Source organism: Schistocerca cancellata, chromosome 4 (genome assembly GCF_023864275.1).
Source record: "Schistocerca cancellata isolate TAMUIC-IGC-003103 chromosome 4, iqSchCanc2.1, whole genome shotgun sequence".
Classification (NCBI taxonomy): Eukaryota; Metazoa; Arthropoda; class Insecta; order Orthoptera; family Acrididae; genus Schistocerca; species Schistocerca cancellata.
In genome coordinates, this window is record NC_064629.1 from 725,446,578 (window position 1) to 725,468,589 (window position 22,012).

A 22,012-nucleotide genomic window follows, 5' to 3' on the forward strand; every position below is an offset into this window, starting at 1 on the left:
TCAATGCATTTGGCAATACGTGTAAAGACATTTCTCTCTACAGCGAGTAGTATGCCTTCCGTAATGTTCGCACATGCATTGACAATGTGCTGATGCATGTTGTCAGGCATTGTCGGTGGATCACGATAGCAAATATCCTTCAACTTTCCCAACAGAAGAAATCTGGGGACATCAGATCTGGTGAACATGCGGGCCATGGTATAGTGCTTCGACGACCAATCCACCTGTCATGAAATATGCTATTCAGTACCACTTCAACCGCACATGAGCTATGTGCTGGACATCCATCATGTTGGAAGTACATAGCCAATCTGTCATGCAGTGAAACATCTTGTAGAAACATCGGTAGAACATTACGTAGGAAATCAGCATTCATTGCACTATTTAGATTGCCATCGATAAAATGGGGGCCAATTATCCTTCCTCCAATAATACCGCACCATACACAAACCCGCCAAGATCGCTGATGTTCCACTTGTCATAGCCATCGTGGATTTTCCGTTGCTCAGTAGTGCATATTATGCCGGTTTACATTACCGCTGTTGGTGAATGACGCTTCGTCGCTAAATAGAACGCGTGCAAAAATTTGTCATCGTCCCGTAATTTCTCTTGTGGCCAGTGAAGAACTGTACATGACGTTCAAAGTCATCACCATGCAATTCCTGGTGTATAGAAATATGGTATGGGTGCAATCAATGTTGATGTAGCATTCTCAACACCAATGTTTTTGAGATTCCTGATTCTCACACAATTTGTCTGCTACTGATGTATGGATTAGCCGTGACAGCAGCTAAAACACCTATTTGGGCATCATCATTTGTTGCAGGTCGTGGTTGATGTTTCACATGTGGCTAAACACTTCCTGTTTCCTTAAATAACATAACTATCCAGCGAACAGTCAGGGACATTTCGATGATGTCGTCCAGGATACCGAGCAGCATACAGTCCTCTCCTTCACATATGTTTACTGTCCTTACTGGTCCTCTCAAAATCACAATATACCTTCCTAAGATATTAACCTAGACATTTTTATCCAAGCAAACACCATCACTTTTGAGAGGGTCAAAACCATGTCGGCTGAACATTTTGTTTACTTTTGTAAAGAGAAAGGAATCGCACAAGACTAGACAAGGGCTGTAAGATGACAAGAGCTCATTTTAGGAGTGTCACAAAATATTTAGGTTTGGTTTCCCTGATGACAGACACACACGTTGTCTGACGTAGGTCTCTCTCTTTCCTCATTATGTGGATTCTTTCCAAAACCTCATTAGGTTGTTGCAGTAAATAAATTTACAGTCACCACTTTATCTTCGTCAATATATTTAAACCCACTTCTAGTTTTTCTTTGTGATGAGATCACGTGTGGCAAATAAGTTTGCCTCGAATATCAAGAGCCTAACATTTTATGTACAAACCGAACATGGTGTTAATGCCTTAACCACACTAACTATAACTGTTTATATCAGAATATGTAATTCATCGGTTGTAAACTACACTTTAAGCATTCTATAAACTTTGGTAGTAGCATCCTAACTTGAACAATCATAATTTCAGTTTACATCTATTTTAATTAAAGAACCTGTTTTGAGGAATTTTAGAAGTTTGAGTGAGGTGTACAACATATTTCATAGTATATCAATAGCTGCAAGCTACAGTTGTGAATTCTACAGATTTTATCGGAAGCATTTAGTTTCTTACTTGGAGTGTAGGTACTTACATAATTTTAATATGTTTATACTTTTTTTCTGCTACTATAAATATCAAATTGCATTCCATTCAGTTTTCCTCTCAATAACAGTACATACTGCCTGTAGCAGTCATAAAGGTCGACTTTTTTCAAACCTTGTTATATGGGTTGATTAGTGAGCATAATTTTGACAAAACAGAAGTTTGAGACAGAAAGTTCCAACAGCTTGAAAGAATCAGAAAATTTGATTACAATTTCTTTATCATCATAAAACAAATCAAATACTGGCTGAAAACACTTCAGTTCTTAAACAGAACTTCTAATTTTTGAAGTGCAACAGATCCAAAAGTTAAAAGTGAAGCTGCACCCCTAATTTTAAGTAATTTATTTGCTAAACAGAAAAAAAATATTGCAAGAGAGACACTGCAGCCCCATAGTAAATGCTATTAACAGGCCCAGGCTCAGCCAGTTAATATTTCTAAACATATGGAAATTGTTCTAACTGCTGTCAATTGACTGGAAGCTGCTTTAAGGGGTTTTCTGGGTTGGCTTCTGACAGAGAGAGAGAAACATACAAGATTCACCAAAGTGCCTTATGCACTATCCTCTCCTAGGGATACTGTCTCCTTTCCAGGGAATACTGAATCTATCATTATTTGTCAATTCCAAGGTTGTACTTTGATTATTCTAGCGACCAGCAGATACAAGTGAGAAGACACATCCTGTTCATGGAACTGCAATGACTTTCACAATATGCAGTGCTGCCCTCAGAACTGATTGCTGCCATCTGATTCTTAGCTGAGTGCTAGGGTTGAACCAGAGATTTCAATGGTTATGCAACAAGTTAGGCTGAGACTTCCAACACTTGGGCCAGCAGATTGAGAACTGTAGAGTTTTCCTAAACTGATAAGGGGTGTGCTACACATCAGAGGCTGCTACACAAGTTGCTGATTGGGTGCAGGGTGCACACAAGCTATTGTTAACTACTATTACTATTATTATTATTATTATTTCAATTTGATTACTGATCCAGTTTAAGATAATGATAGCTATAGGAGGCCTTGAAGTTTTAGTCTAAGATCTGAAGAAATGCCCCCCCCCCCCCCCCCCCCCTCAGAAAAAGACAATTACAATCTTAGTGATCAGGTGTAATTGCACAGCAGTATAAGTTTATAAGTTTCAGGATAAATCAAAGTGTATATCGAAAGGATAGGTTAGTGGTAAAATGAGGTGGTGTATTCATCACAGTAGACAAGAAATTTCACTGAGATAAAAACTGATGCTGCATTCAAGATGGTGTGGGCAAGAGTCAGATTCAAGGGTGAGTGTAAGCTTAGGAGTTGCTCTGTTGCCCATCAGAACCATCCCCTCACCTCTGTATTACATACATTTCCCAGTCACACAGTAATCATAGCAGGAGACTTTAATCATCCAGCAATCAGTTGGGAAAATTACAATTTTGTAAGGGGTTGACATGACAGAGAAACTTTGAAACAATACTAATTGCTTTCTCTGAAAATTATTTGGAACAAGTACTACAGAAGCCCGCTCAATGAGGGAAGTATATTACATCTCATGGCAACAAATAGTACAACAGCATGTGATGGAGGAGATCCTTCATGGTATACAATTTATGTAAACCTACAGAAACATATGCTACTTGGCACATAGATAGTCGTTTTTCCCTTGCTCTATTTGCGAGTGGAATGGAAAGTACATCATACAGTATCATGCAGATTATGTTCATAGATGTAGATCTATATTTGTTGAATAGCAGATGTAAAACAGAATGTTAGGCTACAGACAGACGGATGCTGAATAAAGCACATTTCCTTGTTTTCCTATGAGGGAAAACTTCCATGACTATCGCTACAGAATCTTGAAAAATCCAATGCAATTCTGATCATATGTAAAGGTTATAAGCAGCACCATAGTTAGTGTCCAGGAACTCATGGATGATACAGGAACTGAAATAGAGGGTAGTACACCAAAAGCAGAAATGTGGAACTCTTGTTTCCAAATGTTTCTTAACTATTGAATGAAGTTCCAGGACCCAATAGATTCCTTATAAAATTCTATGAAGAATTCTGTGGCTGAGTCAGTCCCTCTTTTAAGCATAATGTATCATGAATCTGCAGGAGGGGGGATGACGACTGTGCCCAGTGGCTGGAAGAAAACACACGTCATGCACATCGACAAGATGAGCGGCAGAAGTGATGCACAAAACTACTGTTCAGTTTCATTGACATCCATCTGCTGTAGGACAGTCTGAGCTTAAACATAATGAGGTACTTCAAAGAGAATGACTTCGTCTGCCAACCAGCGTACATTCTGAAAACCATTGGTCATGTAAAACTAACTAACATATTTTGCACATGACATACTGAAAGCGAAGGACCAAAGTAGTTTGGTACACACAGTATTTATTGACTTTAACTGTATTGAGAATTTCTTAGAAGTATTGGTTAGGATGACAATGAGGAGTCTTCGTGTTCTTGCAGCAGGTCAGACGAGTACATTCTTCATTTATGAATTATTTTTATGAGCTTAAAACAGGAGTGATTTATTTTCAGTTATCTGGGTGATTACTAGATTAATTTTTAAATTTATTGCATATTTGAGTACTTACTAAACACAGTATAGCATTTTAATACCTAGGTAGTGTAGTGTGAATAAGGACTATGTAATGTAGTCCAGTATGGATACGAACTGGGACTGCTGTATTCGAATGCAAGTTGAATTGGTGAACCTTCAGTCAAAGCTCAATGCAGTGCTGTCTTCAGTCACTCAGCTTGAGGCTGCTGCCGATGGGCGTCACTGCGGAGGGCTGACAGTGGGGATCAATAGTATGTCCAGCACATTCCATGTGTCCCTCGACTGGTCCACTACTGTTGATGTCTGTGTTATTGCCCACACTGAGGTTGACGCCTCACCAGTGGCTGAAGGGAGGTCATCCCAAGGTGTGACAGGCAATGAAACACTTTCTGAGATGGGAGGGGAGACTGATCAAAATATCTCTCTGCTTTGTCTGGCAAACAGGATCACGGCACTATCTACGGCTGATACACACCCTGAGCCACACGTAGTTGCTTCCCCTGTTCTAGAGGAAGCCTCTCAACCTGCAAGGTTGCAGAGGGTAGGATCAACAGCTATTGGAAGCTCTAATGTTAGGCATGTAATGGCACCCAAGGATGGGAAGAAATCCAGTGTGCACTCTGTGTGCATACTTGGCAGAGTCACCCAAGAGATGGCATGGGTCCTTCTGAATGCCACAAAAAGTACAGGATGTAGGTGGTGGCTCATGTACGTACCAACAATGTATGTTGCTTTGGATCAGAAGAGATTCTCTCTGGTTTCAGGTGGCTAGAAGAACTGGTACAGACTGACGGTCTTGCTTGCAAGATGATGGCAGAGGTCACCATTTGTAGCATCTACAGGGTTGACTGTGGACCTTCAATTATAGACCTTTGATACAGAGCTGAGTGAAGGGTCTGAATCAGAGGCTCCGACAGTTCTGTAACCGTGTAGACTGGAGGATCCTCGAGTTGTGCCAAGGGTGGTGGGCAGGTCAGAGATCCACTGAACACAGAAAGTGTTGGGTGGGGAGGAGGGGGGGGGGGGTGCATGCCTGTGGATTGGACTGGGTGATTTTTTAGGTTAGAGGGCCTCAGGGAAAGACAAAATAAGTTTCAATTTTGAAGAGTGACGGCCAGGCACAGAAAAAGGGTTGACATAGGAACCGTAGGTATTATATTAGTAAATTGTCGTAGTTGTGTTGGGAAAGAACAAAAGGACCAGGGGCTAGAAAGCACTGAAGCGCAATTCGTTCTAGGTAAACAACAGAAAAATTTAGCCAAAATTATTACAAAGGACCTGACGTTGTTCAGAGAGGATACATTTAAATACAGTTGGTGGTGGCATGTCGTTACTGTTAGAAGTAGTCTAACGAAGTTTGGGCAAGAAGAGAATAGAAGCTTTCAAAATGTGGTGCTACAGAAGAATGCTGAAGATTAGATGGGTAGATCACATAACTAAGGAGGAGGTACTGAATAGAATTGGGGAGAAGAGGAGTTTGTGGCACAACTTGACCAGAAGAAGGGATCGGCTGGTAGGACATGTTCTGAGGCATCAAGGGATCACCAATTTAGTAATGGGAGGGCAGCGTGGAGGGTAAAAATCGTAGAGGGAGACCAAGAGATGAATACACTAAGCAGATTCAGAAGGATGTAGGCTGCAGTAGGTACTGGGAGATGAAGAAGCTTGCACAGGATAAAGTAGCATGGAGAGCTGCATCAAACCAGGACTGAAGACCACAACAACAACAACGAAGTAGATAGTTCCTGTGAGTTAGTATATGTAGAGGTTATACTCAACAACTAGAATAAATTAATAATTGGTTCCTTTACTGACCTCCAAAGTCAGATGATACAGCTGCTGAACAGTTCAAAGCAGTCTTCTTTCGAACAGGTACCCCACTCATACAATTATACTTGTTGGTGACTTCTGTCTAGCCTCAATATGTTGGCAAAATAACATATTTGAAGTCAGTGGCAGATATAAAACATCGGCCGAAACTGTACTAAATTGTTTGTTCGAAAATTATTTTGAACAATTAGTTCAGGAGCCCACTAAAAGTGAGAATGGAGGTGAAAACACACTCGACATCTTAGCAACAAATAACCCTGATCAAACTGGGAGCATTGTGATGAATTCAGGGTACAGTGAATGCAAGGTCGTTGTAGCGAGACTGAATACCGCAACACCCAAACCTAACAAGAATAAACACAAAATATACCTATTTAAAAAAGCAGATAAAATTCGCCCCAACGCTTTCCTAAGGGACAGCCTCCATTCCCGATGAACTAACTATGAAAGTGTAGACCACATGTAGCTTATATTCGAAGGAATAGTATCAAAGCAACAGAGAGATTTACACCATACAAATTAATAGCAGATGGAAATAAACTCCAATAATACACAAAACAGGTCACAACACTGTTGCACAAGCAACAAAAAAGCATCCCAAATTTAAAAGAATGCAAAATCTCCAAGGTTGGTGATGTTTTACAGAAGCTTTAAATTTAGGGTGAGCTTCAATGCAAGGTGATTTTAATAGTTTTCACAACAAAACTCTGTTTTGACATGTGGTAGAAAATCCAGAGAGACTCTGGTCATACTGGAGGTACACCAGCGGCAAGACACTATCAACACCTTCAATGCATGATAGTGAAGGTCATGTTGTCAATGACAGTGCCAGTAAGATGGAGTTAAAATACAGTTTTCTGAAATTCCTTTACCAAAGAAGATAACATAAGTTTTCCAGAATTCGAATCAAGAGCTCCTGCCAACATGAGTAACTTAGATGTCGATATCATCAGTGTAGCAAAAAAAGCTAAATCACTTAATAAAGTCCTCCAGTCCAGACTATATACCAATTAGAGTATGCTGATATAATAGCCCCATGCTTAACAATCATATACAACCACTCTCTTGCCAAAATATCCTAACCTACAGACTGGAAAGTTGCAAATGTCACACCAATACTGGAGTAAGAGTATGAGTAATCCAGTGAATTACAGACCCATATCACTAATGTTGATTTGCAGTAGGATTTTGGAACACATACTACGTTTGAACCTTAAGATTCTTAAACCAAGTGTTAAGAATGATTAAATTATGCTCTGTCCAAAATTTTACCAGGTGCCTTACTCTTTCATTCCTTTTCCCAGTACATATTCATCTTTTTTTTTCCCCTTCTCTACTCTTTACTACTGTCAAATTCCAGTCCCCTTCAAAATTAGGTTTTCCTTTACCCTTAACTATCTGAACAACATTATATTTGTTATTTCCCATTTCAACTGCACAGCTCTCACCACATTTCTCTGACCTCCATTTTCCTGGACCCTGTCAAATCATTTAGTTTAGTCATCAACATGACATTCTCACTACATCGCTCTGGCCTCTATTCTTCTGGACCCTGTCAAATTATTTATATAATTTTAGTCTCATCAACATTACATTCTCAGAGTGTTTTCCAGTCACATTTATTTTAGAACTCCACACACACAAAAAAAATTCTCTCTTTTCTCCAGTTTAGTAATGTTCTCTAACTTCTCAGGTTCACCACTATGTTCACTGCTTTAGAGGACTAACTGTCAAACTTTGTATCTGCCAGCACCTCCTATATACATTTTTCCGTACTACTGCATGTCTCAATCTTTCACTTTTGACCTTCCTTCTCCCTGAAGATATGCAACATGACATATAACTGTCATAGTGTGTGATGAGTTAAGATATATGAGGGTTCTACTGTAACACTCTTAGAATGCATGAAAGACAATTAACGCTTCTGCTATTTGGCGAGTTGTTACCTCTACATTTTCATTAGTTATTCTAGAAATTTGGTAAAACAATAATACTAAGTTACCTTACCTGCAAAATGTCAATTTCAAAAATAATTTTTTTGTAAATTTGTGACTTACAAGAATACGAACAGTAAGAGTGAAACCGAAGAGAATGAATTGCTTTTATTTCTGTGTATTTCATGCCAGCTTTCATAATGCTGAAAACTGTATGTTCAGTTTCCTTGTAGTTACATGTGTTGCCAAAAAAATATATGTAGCCTTAAGGCTTATAAAAAAATATTCATGCAAAATTATGCTTTGATTTTTACTCAGCATGTTTCAAAAAGGAAATTTTTATACCGACAAGTAAACATAGTATTCAGATCACAAGTAGTCATCTGAATGTTCTGGCCCTTCTCCATTTCTATAAATGTAATCTAAAGAAAGAGTTACATGTCTATGAACTACTGTCAGACTTAGCATATATATTTATGTTACACAGGTGTACACACAAAAAAAGAAAAAAATAGTGACACAATACACTCAAAATAACAATGGGACACTTACCAAGGCATCAGCTAGTGCAGACTCAGCTTCCCGACTCTGTTGTAATATTTTTTGGGCCATCACTGGTCGGGACTGTCCTTGGCGATCGCTCACATTGCCAATATGTCCAGACCTCCCTCTGTAGAAAATACAAATTCCAAGTTCAGAACAAATTCTATTATGAGTATAGTTTAAATAAATACTGAAAAATGCAACATCACAGATAAATCACATCACATATTTCAAGAATATTACGGTTAAATTTGTTTTTCCCATTCAAACATTCCCTTTTTTAAAGCTCTGTACTTCTTATTCCCGAAAACAATACTAAGTCTGGTTTGTTGTTACCAAAATTCAACTGTACTTTTCATATCACCAAGTACTGTTCGTAGAAAATGTAATAGGGAGACAATCTCTAATGAATCATAATGGATAGCAAAGCGCTGTAATATTCATTGGTTGGTTGTTTTGGGGAAGGAGACCAGACAGCGTGGTCATCGGTCTCACCAAATTAGGGAAGGATGGGGAAGGAAGTCGGCCGTGCCCTTTCAGAGAAACTATCCCGGCATTGGCCTGGAGTGATTTAGCGAAATCACGGAAAACCTAAATCAGGATGGCCGGACGCGGGATTGATCCGTCATCCTCCCGAATAGTAATATTCATACCAACCTTTGGGTTACCATTAGTTTTACTTTCAAAAAAACAGAACGAGTTACGGTAGACACAGGATATATTACACAAATTAAATAATAATGTCTGTAATAAAGAAAAAAAGTTAAACATACATTCACATGCTCAAATAATGTCTTAACTGGTACATCAATATGCTTTAACTATGGACCTGAAAAATTCACATTTGTGATAAATGCTAATATCTGTGCAAATTCCAGCTTAAAATGCAAACTACCTAATAAATGCTACTTTGTAAAAAAATGTATCTAAGTGAACAGGATGGGAGTAACTGAAAACTGATAAAAATTGTAACATGTTGACCAGTATGGCCTATCAATTTGCAGTTGCTACTGTTCAGCCATAAGACAACACAATTAAACGTATCAAATACATCATCAAATAAGTTGATTTCAAACTCAATTACACTCAACATTTCAGCTATCATTAATTCACCCTTTTGCCTTTGGTTTTGTAGAGATAGTGGCCTTAAACATAATGTTACTGGCCTTAAACATAATGTTATTTTTAGCGAGGCCTTAAACATAATGTTATTGTTAGCGACTAGCAAGCAATCACTGCATGTCAACATCATTCGATTTCTATCGATTCACCTATTCCAGTCAGCTACCCAACCAGAAGTCTTCCTGGAATGCATGCATATAGTTCAGTTCTGCTTCTACTATCTTGTTGGTTCTATCTGCATTGTGTAGTGGTACCAAATATGCAAATATGGATGTACATCTACATACCTACTCCATATGGTGAGTAGCTACTGGTCATTTCCTTAGCTGTTCCACTATTAAATGTGATGAGGGAAAAACGACTATCTATAAGCCTCTGAACGAGCCCTAATTTCTCTTACCTGATCTTTATGGTCCTTATACGAAATGTGCGTCAGCGGCAGTAGAATCAATCTGCAGTCAGTTCCAAATGCTGATTCTCTACATTTTCTTGATAGTATTCTGTGAAAAGAAAATAGTCTTCCCACCAGGGACTCTCTGTGATATTCACATGCTGATCGAACCTACCAGTAACAAATCTAGCATCCTGGTCTGAATTGCTTTGATGCCTTCCTTTAATCTGACCTAATGGGCATCCCAAAGATTCAAGTAGTACCCAAGTATGGGTCATACTTCTGTTCTATATGCAGTCTTCTTTACAGATGAACCACACTTTCCTAAAATTCTTCTAATAAATCATAATCGACCATTGCCTTCTACTGCAGTCCTTATGTCCGCATTCCATCTCATATCACTTTGCAACATTACAGATAAATATTTAATTGAAGTGACCATGTTAGCAGCACAGTGCTAATGCTGTATCTGAACAATACGGGAGTGTTTCTCTTACTCATCTACATTAACTTACATTTTCCTACATTTGGAACTAGCTGCCATTCATCACACCAACTATAAATTTTCTCATCTTATATCCTCCTACAATTACTCAACAATGACACCTTCCCATACTCCACAGTGTCATCAGCAAACAGCAGACTGATGCTCACCTCGTCTGCCAAATCATTTATGCATATAGAAAATAAGAGCGGTCCTATCACACTTCCCTGTGGCACTACTGTCCCACCCCCAAACTAACCAACCAGTATGCCCAGCCTACGAAGTCTGACATCTGTAATGATGGGTGGCCGCCAAACCCTATGACGCCTGGACGTGTTTTCACCTTGGTTTTGCCACGTGTTTAAGAAACTTACCACAGCAGTCCTCGAACATTCAACAAGTCGTGCAGTTTTCAAAATGCTTGTACCAAGCCTCCAGGCCATCACAATCTGCCCTGGATATAACTTGGATAGATCGCATGCATTCCCATTCTACACATAGACAGTACGATCACTGACAATATTTGTACCGTGCAAGTGTCTGACTAGCAGTCATTCTGCGCCAGGTGATGCTGCTATCGCCTGGATGAATTTATATCGACAGTAGGTCGGCGGTCATAATGTTCTGGCTGATCAGTGTACATAGGTAAGATGATGCATACTGCTGAACATGGTTGATGAGAACACTAATAGAACACCACATTGCAGCAGCATAACAAGTCAGCAGTTGCAGAACATTGCCTATTGGAATCGTATGGAATGTATTATGATCATACTACACAGACTTCTAACTTATGGAACTGTGTCATTAAAGGATTATTGAGATTGGGTATGGGAACTGCTGACCAGTCTTTAGTAAGAGCTGAGAACCCACTGATTAAGAAGACGAAGGAGATATCTCACAATGAACTGATTTTGGTGGAAAGTGGAGCAACAGCAGAGATTCCACCAGGATGCATCCTTGGTCATGAACTGTGGCTAGAGCAATGTGTCAACACGATGTGGAAGAGCACCGCACCAGTCCCTAAGCAGTCAGTTCACTATCAGCACACCCAACGATGGCAATTAGGCTGATTGTCAAAATACTGTGCCCATTGCACATTCACATCTGGCTGTTCACCGGTGAACTATTTCACCATGAATTATGCTTGAAGAATCAGTTACCCATTGTTGAAAGCTTACATTGTGCTTAATGACAGAAACAATACAAACACAGTTTCAGGAAAAGTAATGTTCAAGTTTTTGCAAAAGCCAATATTTCATTAGATATGCTGCAAAATCACAAAATACCAATTCTCGAAAGAAGATGTACCATGCATGAGGACTTTATGTGAGAAATATTGACCAGGTAAGTTATTTATATTTCAGATTTGAGACTTTTGTCAATTTTGAAAATAAAAGGCAAAGCAGACCTCAGATTTAGTGCACTAATTTAGAGAATATGCGTTTTTTGTGCGCACACACAAAAGACTATGAGCTTATCTGCACTCATTTAGTGGTGAATAGAAGTGCTGTCTCAAGTCTGCTGTTCACTGTTGCTACTAAACCTTAAATGTCACATTGGAATTACCAAAGTCACACATGGACACATAGAATATCCATTTTTTGTTATAAGGGTACCATATTTTTTTTTTTTTTTTTGTGTGTTAAATAGCAGTAATTGATTTTCTGTGCATTGCCATGCCACATAATGAAAAATTTAGAAACCAACTGCATACAATCATAGTATATTGCATAAACAGGTAGTGTTTTCTATGTTGCTTTTCATATTTTTTATCCAGTACTTGTCACACACTGCAGCGCTATTCACCAGATTTATTTCATTTGCCATATGCATAATGTGTTTCGGTAAACAAATCCCATTGTAAAGTGGGTTATATTACATTTTAAGTGTGAAACTTGATGCATTGCATGTGAGTTGCTACGTTGCAGCGGTGACTTAACTGTAACATAAACACATTAAAACTGTTATGTATTTGTCTTTTATATGCTAGCAAACGGTAAAGTGATGCAGTTACAAAATTCTAAATGTTCTCTTATGAAGAAAATCATCTGCTACTCATCACTTACAAGTTCACTTCAAAGTTTCGTAAATATAATTACTTTCACACTTGGCACCAGGTAATATACGGGGTGTACATAAAGTCCGGGAACAATTTCAATTATTTACTGCATAAGAACCAAACATTGTACAGATGTCATACACATCATTTTGAAGAGAAACTTTTATTTTTCTTTTCCTTCACGTATACCGCCACAGCGTAGTTTGGTAATTTGCTGATAGTCAGTGCTAGTCGCAAACATGGTGAGTTCAGGTGCAGAGCGAGCTTTCTGTGTACGCCTCCCCGATCACCAGATCTCACTTCGTGCGACCTTTTTTTTTCTGTGGGGACACATTAAAGATCTGTATGTACCGCCTCTACCACATGATGTAGCACAGCTCCGGGAGAGAATATGGGAAGCGACTGCCATTCGACAATGTCATGCTGAGATGGATATGGCAAGAATTCAATTACCAAATTGACATCTGCCGGGTCACTCATGGTTTGCATATCGAATGTTTCTAAAAAAAACTTTCAGAGTTTCAGTTCAAAATGCAATATGTATGGCATCTGTACAATGTTTAGTACTTGTGCAATTAATAATTGAAAGTGTTCCCAGACTTTCTGGACACCCTGTACAATGGTAAAATGTGTGTGTGTGTGACCTTGGGGGGGGGGGGGGGGGGGGGGAGGCGGCACCATCCTACTATGGCTAAGAGCAAAGTGGACAACCCAGTGGCATGACATGCAGCTGAACAAAACATGTTTGATTTCAATGGCTGCTTCAAAACCGGGACCAAGTAGATTGTCTCCTCCACCACAAGCTTTTCTATCCCTCCCCCTTCCCCGCCCCACTCCAAATTATTGCTTTCATTCACTGTGACACGTGCATTCTGTCTGCAGCAGCTGGAGATAGAGGTTATGTGTGCATGAGGTTTGTCTGCTTGTTTGAATGTGTGTGTGTGTGTGTGTGTGTGTGTGTGTGTGTGTGTGTGTGTGTGTGTGTGTGTGTTATGTTTATGTTTTCTTTTCTGAAGAAGGCTTTGTGCAGAAGCTGAATGTATAAAAGTCTTTTTGTTGTGCCTATCAGTACATCATCTGTATGGCCAACAGCAATCTATCGTTTTCATAATACTGTCGATATTCCAACCTGGACTCTCCATTAAGAAAATTTAATTCATCTATGAAAGAAATGGCTTATAAAACACTTGCAAGGACAATTCCTGAGCATTGCTCATCAACCTAGCGTCCTTACCAGGTTGGATTAGAAGAAGAGAGAGTGAAGAGCCAATGAAGTGTGCCACGTTACATCACAAGATCACTTAGAAATCAGAAGATCATTACAGAGATGCTCAACAAGCTCCAGTGCCAGACAGTACAAGAGAGGCAATAACAGAGAGGTTTACAAATGAAATTAAAGGGCGTACATTTCAAGAAGGGTAGGGCAACATATCACTTCCTCTAACAGACGTCTCCTGAAATATTAGTGATGAGAAAACTGCAGAAGCAGAGCTCATACTGAGATTTATTATCAGTCGTTCTTCACATCATGACTCACAAATGGAACAAGGGCGGGAGAAAAATGATAGTGGAACCAGAAATATCCTCTGCCACACATAATAAGGCAGCTTGTGGAGTAGAGATGCCGAGGGAGATCTATTGGTGTGTATGGCTACATGTTCATCATTCACAAATTACTAAATAGTACAATGCCTTGAATATTAAAAAATCAGCATATTAGCCTTCGGTACTACTCATGTTACTAATGATACACACTCATTATACTAACTGATAACATTTTAATACTTGTTTACAGTTCTTCACGACATCTGACAACCATAACCCTACTGGAGTCGCTGTTTAACATTTCAAATTCTGAAGGATTAAACACACATTAGAATTATTCTGTATCCAAATGTATCAATTGAGAAATCATACATTGAACGTTAATCATTTGTCCTGTCAAAAATCAATAATTCCTCACATTCAAAACAAAACCACCACCATGATTCACAGAATTTGCATGAAAACATACGTCTACTTACAGAAATTCTTATGTTACAAAAATTACCTCTATTTACCTCTAACACATCATCCTGACCTTTGAAAATAATGTAGGTGGGAGACTTGATTAACTCTGCAAGACTGCACGTCCACTTCTTACAAACAAGTTTAGGATAATTTGTTGCACGAGGTGCCATGGCCAGTAAACCAGGTTTATGAAAGAACAGAGCAGTGTTGAGGAAATGGTGGAGCAATGCTTCAGTGGTGTCAAAGTGTCTAGCCTTGCAATTCTTGGCATGTGCTGCACCACACACAGCTTTATGTGAGATAGGAAACAAACTAAGCTACACTTAACTTGTTGATTCAGAAGTTTGTTAGTCAAATGGCAACAACAGTGTGTATTATGCTGGGTAGTAAACTAGTTCGATATATAGATAGAAAGAAGCAGACCAATCCAACAGGTCAGAAATGTAGATTATGAGAAATTTTGTTTTCGAAGAATAGATTCAGTTAAGCAACAAGTTTGGCACCTTGGAAAATAATGTTATACAGTCATGGACAAAAGGGGGCAATGATTTAGCAAAGACATTTAAGCAATCAGTAACAGATGTCACACATACGGAGAACAGAAATGAAAAGAAAATTTCAATTAGAACAAAGCAGCTACTAACAAGAAACCAAGAATTTTAAGCAAATAATGAAAGAAGCATGATAAAACATACCGAATTAATGGTGTGGTGGTGTTTGAAGTTTACGGGCGCTAAACAGCGTGGTCATCAGCGCCCAAACGCATAAAAGCAGGAACACATGCAGTGAAGGGACTAAGACAAACAGCGAACAAGGAGAACGGCTAAAACACACAGACCTGACGCAGTTCCAAATCCTCACACACAGAGGCAAAACGAGAGGAGAAGGGACACACTCAAAAGGAAGGGAAACACAAGGAAAAGAGAACAGAAACAGAAGGGAAACAAGGAGGTAATCGTGACTGGCTGACCTCTTACCTAAAACCTGGGTGAGCCAGTCACCCAGCAGTACATTAAAACCCTCTCCCTAAAATCCGAGACAACAAATTGGACAGGACACAAAACCGTAAGACCTTAACTACAGTCGTTGCGTCATCTTGTAAAATAGAGGGCAAATCCGGTGGCAAGGAAACCACCGCCCTCTGGACAGAGAATAAAAGACAGTCAAGTAAAATGTGGCGGACAGTAATCTGGACGCCACAAGAACTGCAGATTGGGGGGTCCTCCCGCCGGAGTAAAAAACCATGCGTTACGGCACTGTGCCCGATGCGGAGGCGAGTGAGGAGAACCTCATCCCGCCTGCATGACTGGTAGGACGTACGCCATGGCCGCGTGGTAGCCTTGACCAGGCGCAGCTTATTGTCACCGACTGCCAGCCACTCCTCTTCCCACTGACGCATAACACGAAAACGCAGGACGGAGGTAACAGCATGGAGGGGGACGGCACATTCAACAACGTGAGGGAGGGAACATGCATCTTTGGCAGCCACATCCGCTAGTTCGTTTCCCCTAATACCCACGTGCCCCGGCACCCAGCAGAAGGACACCTCCTTCCCCTGCCGTTGCAGGTGGAGGAGGGCATCATGGATGTTCTGGACGACCGTATCCGCTGGGTACAAGTGTTGCATGGTCTGAAGGGCACTCAGGGAGTCAGAACAGATGAGGAACTTAAGACTGGGAACACACCTCATCTGCTCCAATGCCCGCAAGATCGCAAACAATTTGGCATCAAAGATGGTAAACGCCGCAGGAAGCCGTAACTTGACGACTCGATCAGGGAAAACAACAGCACAACCAACAGAGTCCCCCTGTTTAGAGCCATCCGTAAATACTGGTACATGGTCAGGATGCTGGTTTAAAATATCAGAAAATAAGGAGATAAAAACAAACACAGGAGTTCAACTCCTCCGGTACTCCGACAAGTCTAAAAGGATGCTGGGCCTCTGGAGCAACCAGGGAGACAGGCGAGTAAAACCTTGTCGTTGGGGGGCCACATGCTCCACACCAAGGGACTCAAGCAAATGCTTGGCACGAATCCCAAATGGTCTCGTTGCCCTGGGACGACTGGAAAAGTGACGTTCCATAGGCGGTCGGGCAACTGTAGAGTACGCAGGGGAGGTAGGACAGGCAAGGAATTGACACACCCGTCGCACCATGAGGAGTTGCCGCCGGATGGTGAGCGGCGGTTCCCCTGCCACAGCACACAGGCTGGGGATGGGACTGGTACGGAAGGCACCAGTGGCCAGCCTCATGGTGTACTGCATCAAGAATCTTCAGATACGAAGGCCTTGCTGACCCATACACGGTGCAACCATAGTCAAGACGCGACCGGACGAAAGCCCTATAGAACTGCAGCAGACGCGCCCGATCTGCTCCCCAGGACCGATGGCTCAGACACTTCAAAATATTCAGTGCCTTCAGGGCCCGCACCTTGAGGTCTTTAAGGTGAGGCAACCACGACAACTTGGAATCAAAAGTGAGGCCCAGGAACCGCACAGTGTCGCTAAAAGGAAGAATGGTGTCCCTCAGACGCAATTCAGGGGAGGTAAAAAGACGTCGAGAACGATTAAAATGAACACACACACATTTTTCTGCAGAAAAGGTAAAACCCGTCTTCGCAGTCCATGCCTCCAATCGCTGTATCGTAAGCTGCAACTGCCGACTAACAGTGACAAGAGTGGAGGAAGAACAGAAAACAGCAAAATCGTCCACAAACAAGGAGCATTGGACAGGACTCCGGATAGTGGACGTGATACTGTTAATGGCGACGGCAAAGAGGGTGACACTTAAAACGCTTCCCTGAGGAACACCATTCTCCTGCACAAACAAATCAGATAGCACATTACCAACCCTATAACGAAAGAGGCGGTGGGAAAGAAAGGACCGAATGAAGATGGGGAGACGGCCACGAAAGCCCCACTCATGGAGTTGATTGAGGATATGGCGGCGCCAAGTAGTGTCATACGCCTTATGAATGTCAAAGAGGACACCAAGACAATGCTGGTTACGTAGGAAGGCCTGCTGGATGGCCGCCTCAAGCAGGGTCAAGTTGTCGATAGTGGAATGACAACGCCGAAAGCCACACTGAGAGGGGCTAAGGAGATGCCTGGTCTCGAGCAGCCAAACCAGGCGACAGTTGACCATGCGTTCCAACGTCTTCCCGACACAGCTCGTCAAAGCAATACTTCGATAACTGCTGGGATGCGTTCGGTCCTTCCCCGGTTTGAGGAGAGGAATCAAAACCCCCTCCCTCCACGAGTCAGGGTATGTGCCACTAACCATATCATATTAAAACAACTCAGGAGAACTTCCTTGGATGACAGCAACAAGTGCTGCAGCATGCTGTACCGGATTTGATCATGACCAGGCGCAGTATCATGAGCCACAGACAGCGCCGAATCCAGTTCCCACATTGTGAAGGGGCAGTTGTAAGGTTCAGAATTTGGAGACCGGAAGTCCAAGTGACCAGGCGCAGTATCATGAGCCACAGACAGCGCCGAATCCAGTTCCCACATTGTGAAGGGGCAGTTGTAAGGTTCAGAATTTGGAGACCGGAAGTCCAAGTGACCCCTCTCGATGGCAGTTCGGTAGCGGCAGAATTCTGGATCACAGTTAATAGTGGCGGTAGATTCCGCAAAATGCATGGCCAGTGTCTGGGCAATGTCTCTCGGTGCTGTGAGGAGACATCCCTGATGCAGCAATGCCGTGACAGGTAGTTGGGTGCGTTTCCCGGAAATCCTCCTGATGGCTTCCCATACTTTCGTAGAATTAGTGGAGCGGGAGATGGAGTTCAAGAACAATTGCCATGACTGTCGTTTGCTCTCTTTAATCACGCACCGTGCTTTGGTCCTTGCCACCTGAAAGGCCACAAGATTGTCAGCTGAGGGACGGCACTTGAAGCAGCGCAGAGCTGCACGGCGGGCTCGGATGGCGGAGCGGCACTCAGTGGTCCACCAAGGGACAGGGCGCCTCTTGGGATTACCGGATGACCGTGGAATGGACAATTCAGCAGCATGGGAGATCACGGCTGTAACATGGTCTACCCATTCGTGGACGCTGGCACGGTGTTCCAAAACAGCCAGTTGGCTGAAAAGTGTCCAGTCAGCTCTGCAGAGGTGCCACCGAGATGGCACTGATAATGCCACAGCCTCATCCAGGAGGCGAATCCAAAGGGGGAAGTGGTCACTAGAATGGAGGGCAGCAACAACCTCCCACAGAGCAGAATCCGTGTGTGCTGGAGAGCAAAACGAAAGGTCAATAGCCGATGACGACCCGGAAGCAGTACAGAAATGAGTGGGAGCACCAGAGTTGAGGAGGCACAGTTCTTCAGACATAATGAGGCTTTCCAGAATGCGACCCCTGGGGCAAGTAGTCAGAGAGCCCCATAAGACATTATGAGCATTGAAGTCCCCCAGCAGAAGAAATGGGCGGGGGAGTTGGCTAATAAGGTGTGTGAGAGCCTCAGAGTCTATCACATCCTGAGGTGGTAAGTAGACTGAACAGACTGTGAGCCTCCGACCCACGAGAAGGTCAACTGCAACTGCTTGCAAGTCTGTAACGAGAGGGAGCTCAGATGAGGGGTGCATGTCACGGACAAAAACCGCAACACCACCCTTTGCCCTTTGCCCCGTCAGATAATCTTTCCGATATACGGTATAGCCCCATAAAGAAGGAGCATCAGTGGCCCGAAAATGTGTCTCTTGGAGACATAAGCACAAAGGGCACTCTCGTACAAGGAGTTGTAATTCGGCCACATGCGTCCTGAACCCATTCAGGTTCCACTGTAATATGGGAGCCAGTGATTAGGGTGGCTGAACTTTCACCCTTCCTCTGTGCTTCGGAGGAGAGCCTGTACCCGCCGGAGATTTATTCCTGGGGCGAGAAGATCGCCCCCGGTCGACATCAATGTCCATCAGCTCCGATGACGACCCACGGGAGATGTCAGACAGTACGATGGCCTCGTCATCGGACCGACCCTGACTAGTCTCCTCAGGTGGCAAAACCTTCACCTTCGGCGTCTTTGTCTTAGAATGCACAGCCTTGTCAACAGGTGGAGCTTTACTCGCCTGGGCAGAAGGCGCCATAGGGGGAGAGGCAGGAAGTACCCCAATGTCAGCAACCACAGCCTTGTCCGACGTTGCAGGGAGAGCCGCGGGTTGCAAAACAACCGCAGCAGCACAAGTGCATTGGCAAACGCAGGTATTAGTGCTAACACTAGCAACCTCCGTTTGCGTAGCAACAGTGGCCATTTGCACCGGTTTCTTCAGAGCAGAAGCGAAAGATGTTGTAAACACAGGAGGTTGCATGGCCTTAAAGAGCTTCTTGGCCTCACCATAGGGGATGCGCTTAGATGTTTTAATCTCCTGTACCTTCCGTCCTTCGAGATAGATGGGGCAGACCTGGCTCCAGACAGGGTGACTCCCAGAGCAATTCACGCACTTCACAGGCGATGGACAATCGGCTCCTTCATGGGCAGGCTGACCACATTTACCACAAGTGGCTATCCCATTGCAACCAAACGTAGTATGCCCAAAGCGCTGACATTTAAAACAGCGCATTGGGTTGGGGAAATATGGCCTTACTGGCAAACGTAAGAACCCCGCTTTAACATGCTCTGGGAGTCTCGGGCAACTGAACGTGAGAATAAACGAGTTGGATTTGACTAGGTTCCCATCGACTTGTTTCATAATATGCTGCACGTCAACAACACCGTCATCAGCCCATTCAAATTTTAACTCATCTGTGGGGATATCCACCAAGTCCCTACATGTCACAACACCCTTACTATAGTTCAGAGTGGAGTGGAGCTCGGTCTCGATAGCGTACTCTCCGAGACAGGTTGCCTTCCGAAGAGAAGCGACTTGACGGGAACTGGAAGTCTCAACTAACAGAGTCCCATTGTGAAGTCGCTTCACAGATTTAAGTGTTCCTGCAATCCCCTCAAGACCCTTGTGGATGTAAAAGGGAGAAACCCTCTCAAAGCTACCCTCCTTCCGTTTAATAATCAAAAACACATTCTGATTATCAGCATGTGCTCTGTTACGACAGTCTGACAAATTTCGATCAACACCAGGCGCTGGAGGACTCCCAGCACGAAGCCGCTTTTTCGATTGGGTGTGTTTTCCTACCAGTGGCCCACCCAATCCACTGGTAGGGGGAAACGTAGAGGTCGAAGGGTCCATTGTGGTCCCACGAGCAGCTAGGGAACTAAAGGTCCGCTCAGACAGAGCCCCGCGTGCCTGAGTAAGCCTGATACAATTGGGGTGCGGCAGGTGCCCCAGAGGTTGCCCGTTTGCGACTGTTCCACCCCAACAGCCATGCATCTCATAGGCGCGGAGCACACCAGAAGATTGAGGGGTTTTCATAGAGGTTGTCCTTCCTTGCAATCCAGGCGGTCAAGCCAAGATTACCATTCCCCACAGCACACAACATTCCACCGCCGCGCCATACGGTGGTCGCTGAAGCATGTCCGGGGGTTACGGTGACAGGAGTCTGGCGGCGCTGACCACTCCCCAGCTCAGGACCCCGGGGTCGCCAAGTCCGTACTCAGCAAATGAAAGCTGAGCCCCTGGGGGCATACCGAATTTAACAAGAGGTAAAATATTTATATTCAAGAGTATGTGAGGTCACACAATGTATAATTTGTGTTGAACAATTGCAAACAATATAGGAATTTAGAAAACAAAGTAGGAATTATTATTTGGTAAGACACATTTCATCAGTTAAAGATGACAGATCATAAGTAAGTAACAGTGAAGATAAAAAGTACTCAAAGACTTTTAAAATTTTTGTATAGAGAGAGATCACACATGGTCTTCAGAGCCTGATCACACAGTGCACGTTTTTAATTTTTATTATGATTTTAGATTAATCAGAAACAAACAGTTGATAATGAAAATGTACAAAAAGACATTTAAACTATGATGAAAGCAAAGGTGTCTGGTGATTATGGTGCTTCAAAAGAAATTATTGAAGCTGGATAAAAACTAATATAAAATAAAAATTGCAGAGTGTTTGCAAAAGAAGACAATTCCTTCTAGCTGGAACAATGCTGCAACTGTTCTGCATTCACAAGCAAGAGGACAAGCAAGACAAAAGAAAAAGATAACTGTAGACCTATCAGCCCATTTCTTTAATGTACAAGGTATTCATCAAAATTATCACCAATCACATAGGATAGAGGATAAAATTATAGATTTTAACCAAGTGAAGGAGCAAGATGGCTGGATATGGCGATGTAGACCATTTGTGAGCCGTAAACAAAATTACAGCGCAGGCAATGATTTTGAACTGCACAAATTTGTTTTAGATTCATGTATTATTAAAGTACCACTGCACACACTTCACAGATTTTG

The 22,012-nt window shown here is 42.4% G+C and overlaps 1 protein-coding gene across 1 annotated transcript in view; it reads right to left on the minus strand.

The window, feature by feature from the left end:
* LOC126184407 (CLIP-associating protein 1-A-like) overlaps window positions 1-22,012 on the minus strand; it is a 378,388-nt gene that overhangs the window by 182,515 nt on the left and 173,861 nt on the right. The window contains 2 exon segments of the mRNA XM_049926791.1: window positions 7,501-7,591; window positions 8,599-8,716. Of these exon segments, the coding sequence (XP_049782748.1) occupies window positions 7,501-7,591; window positions 8,599-8,716 (209 nt within the window).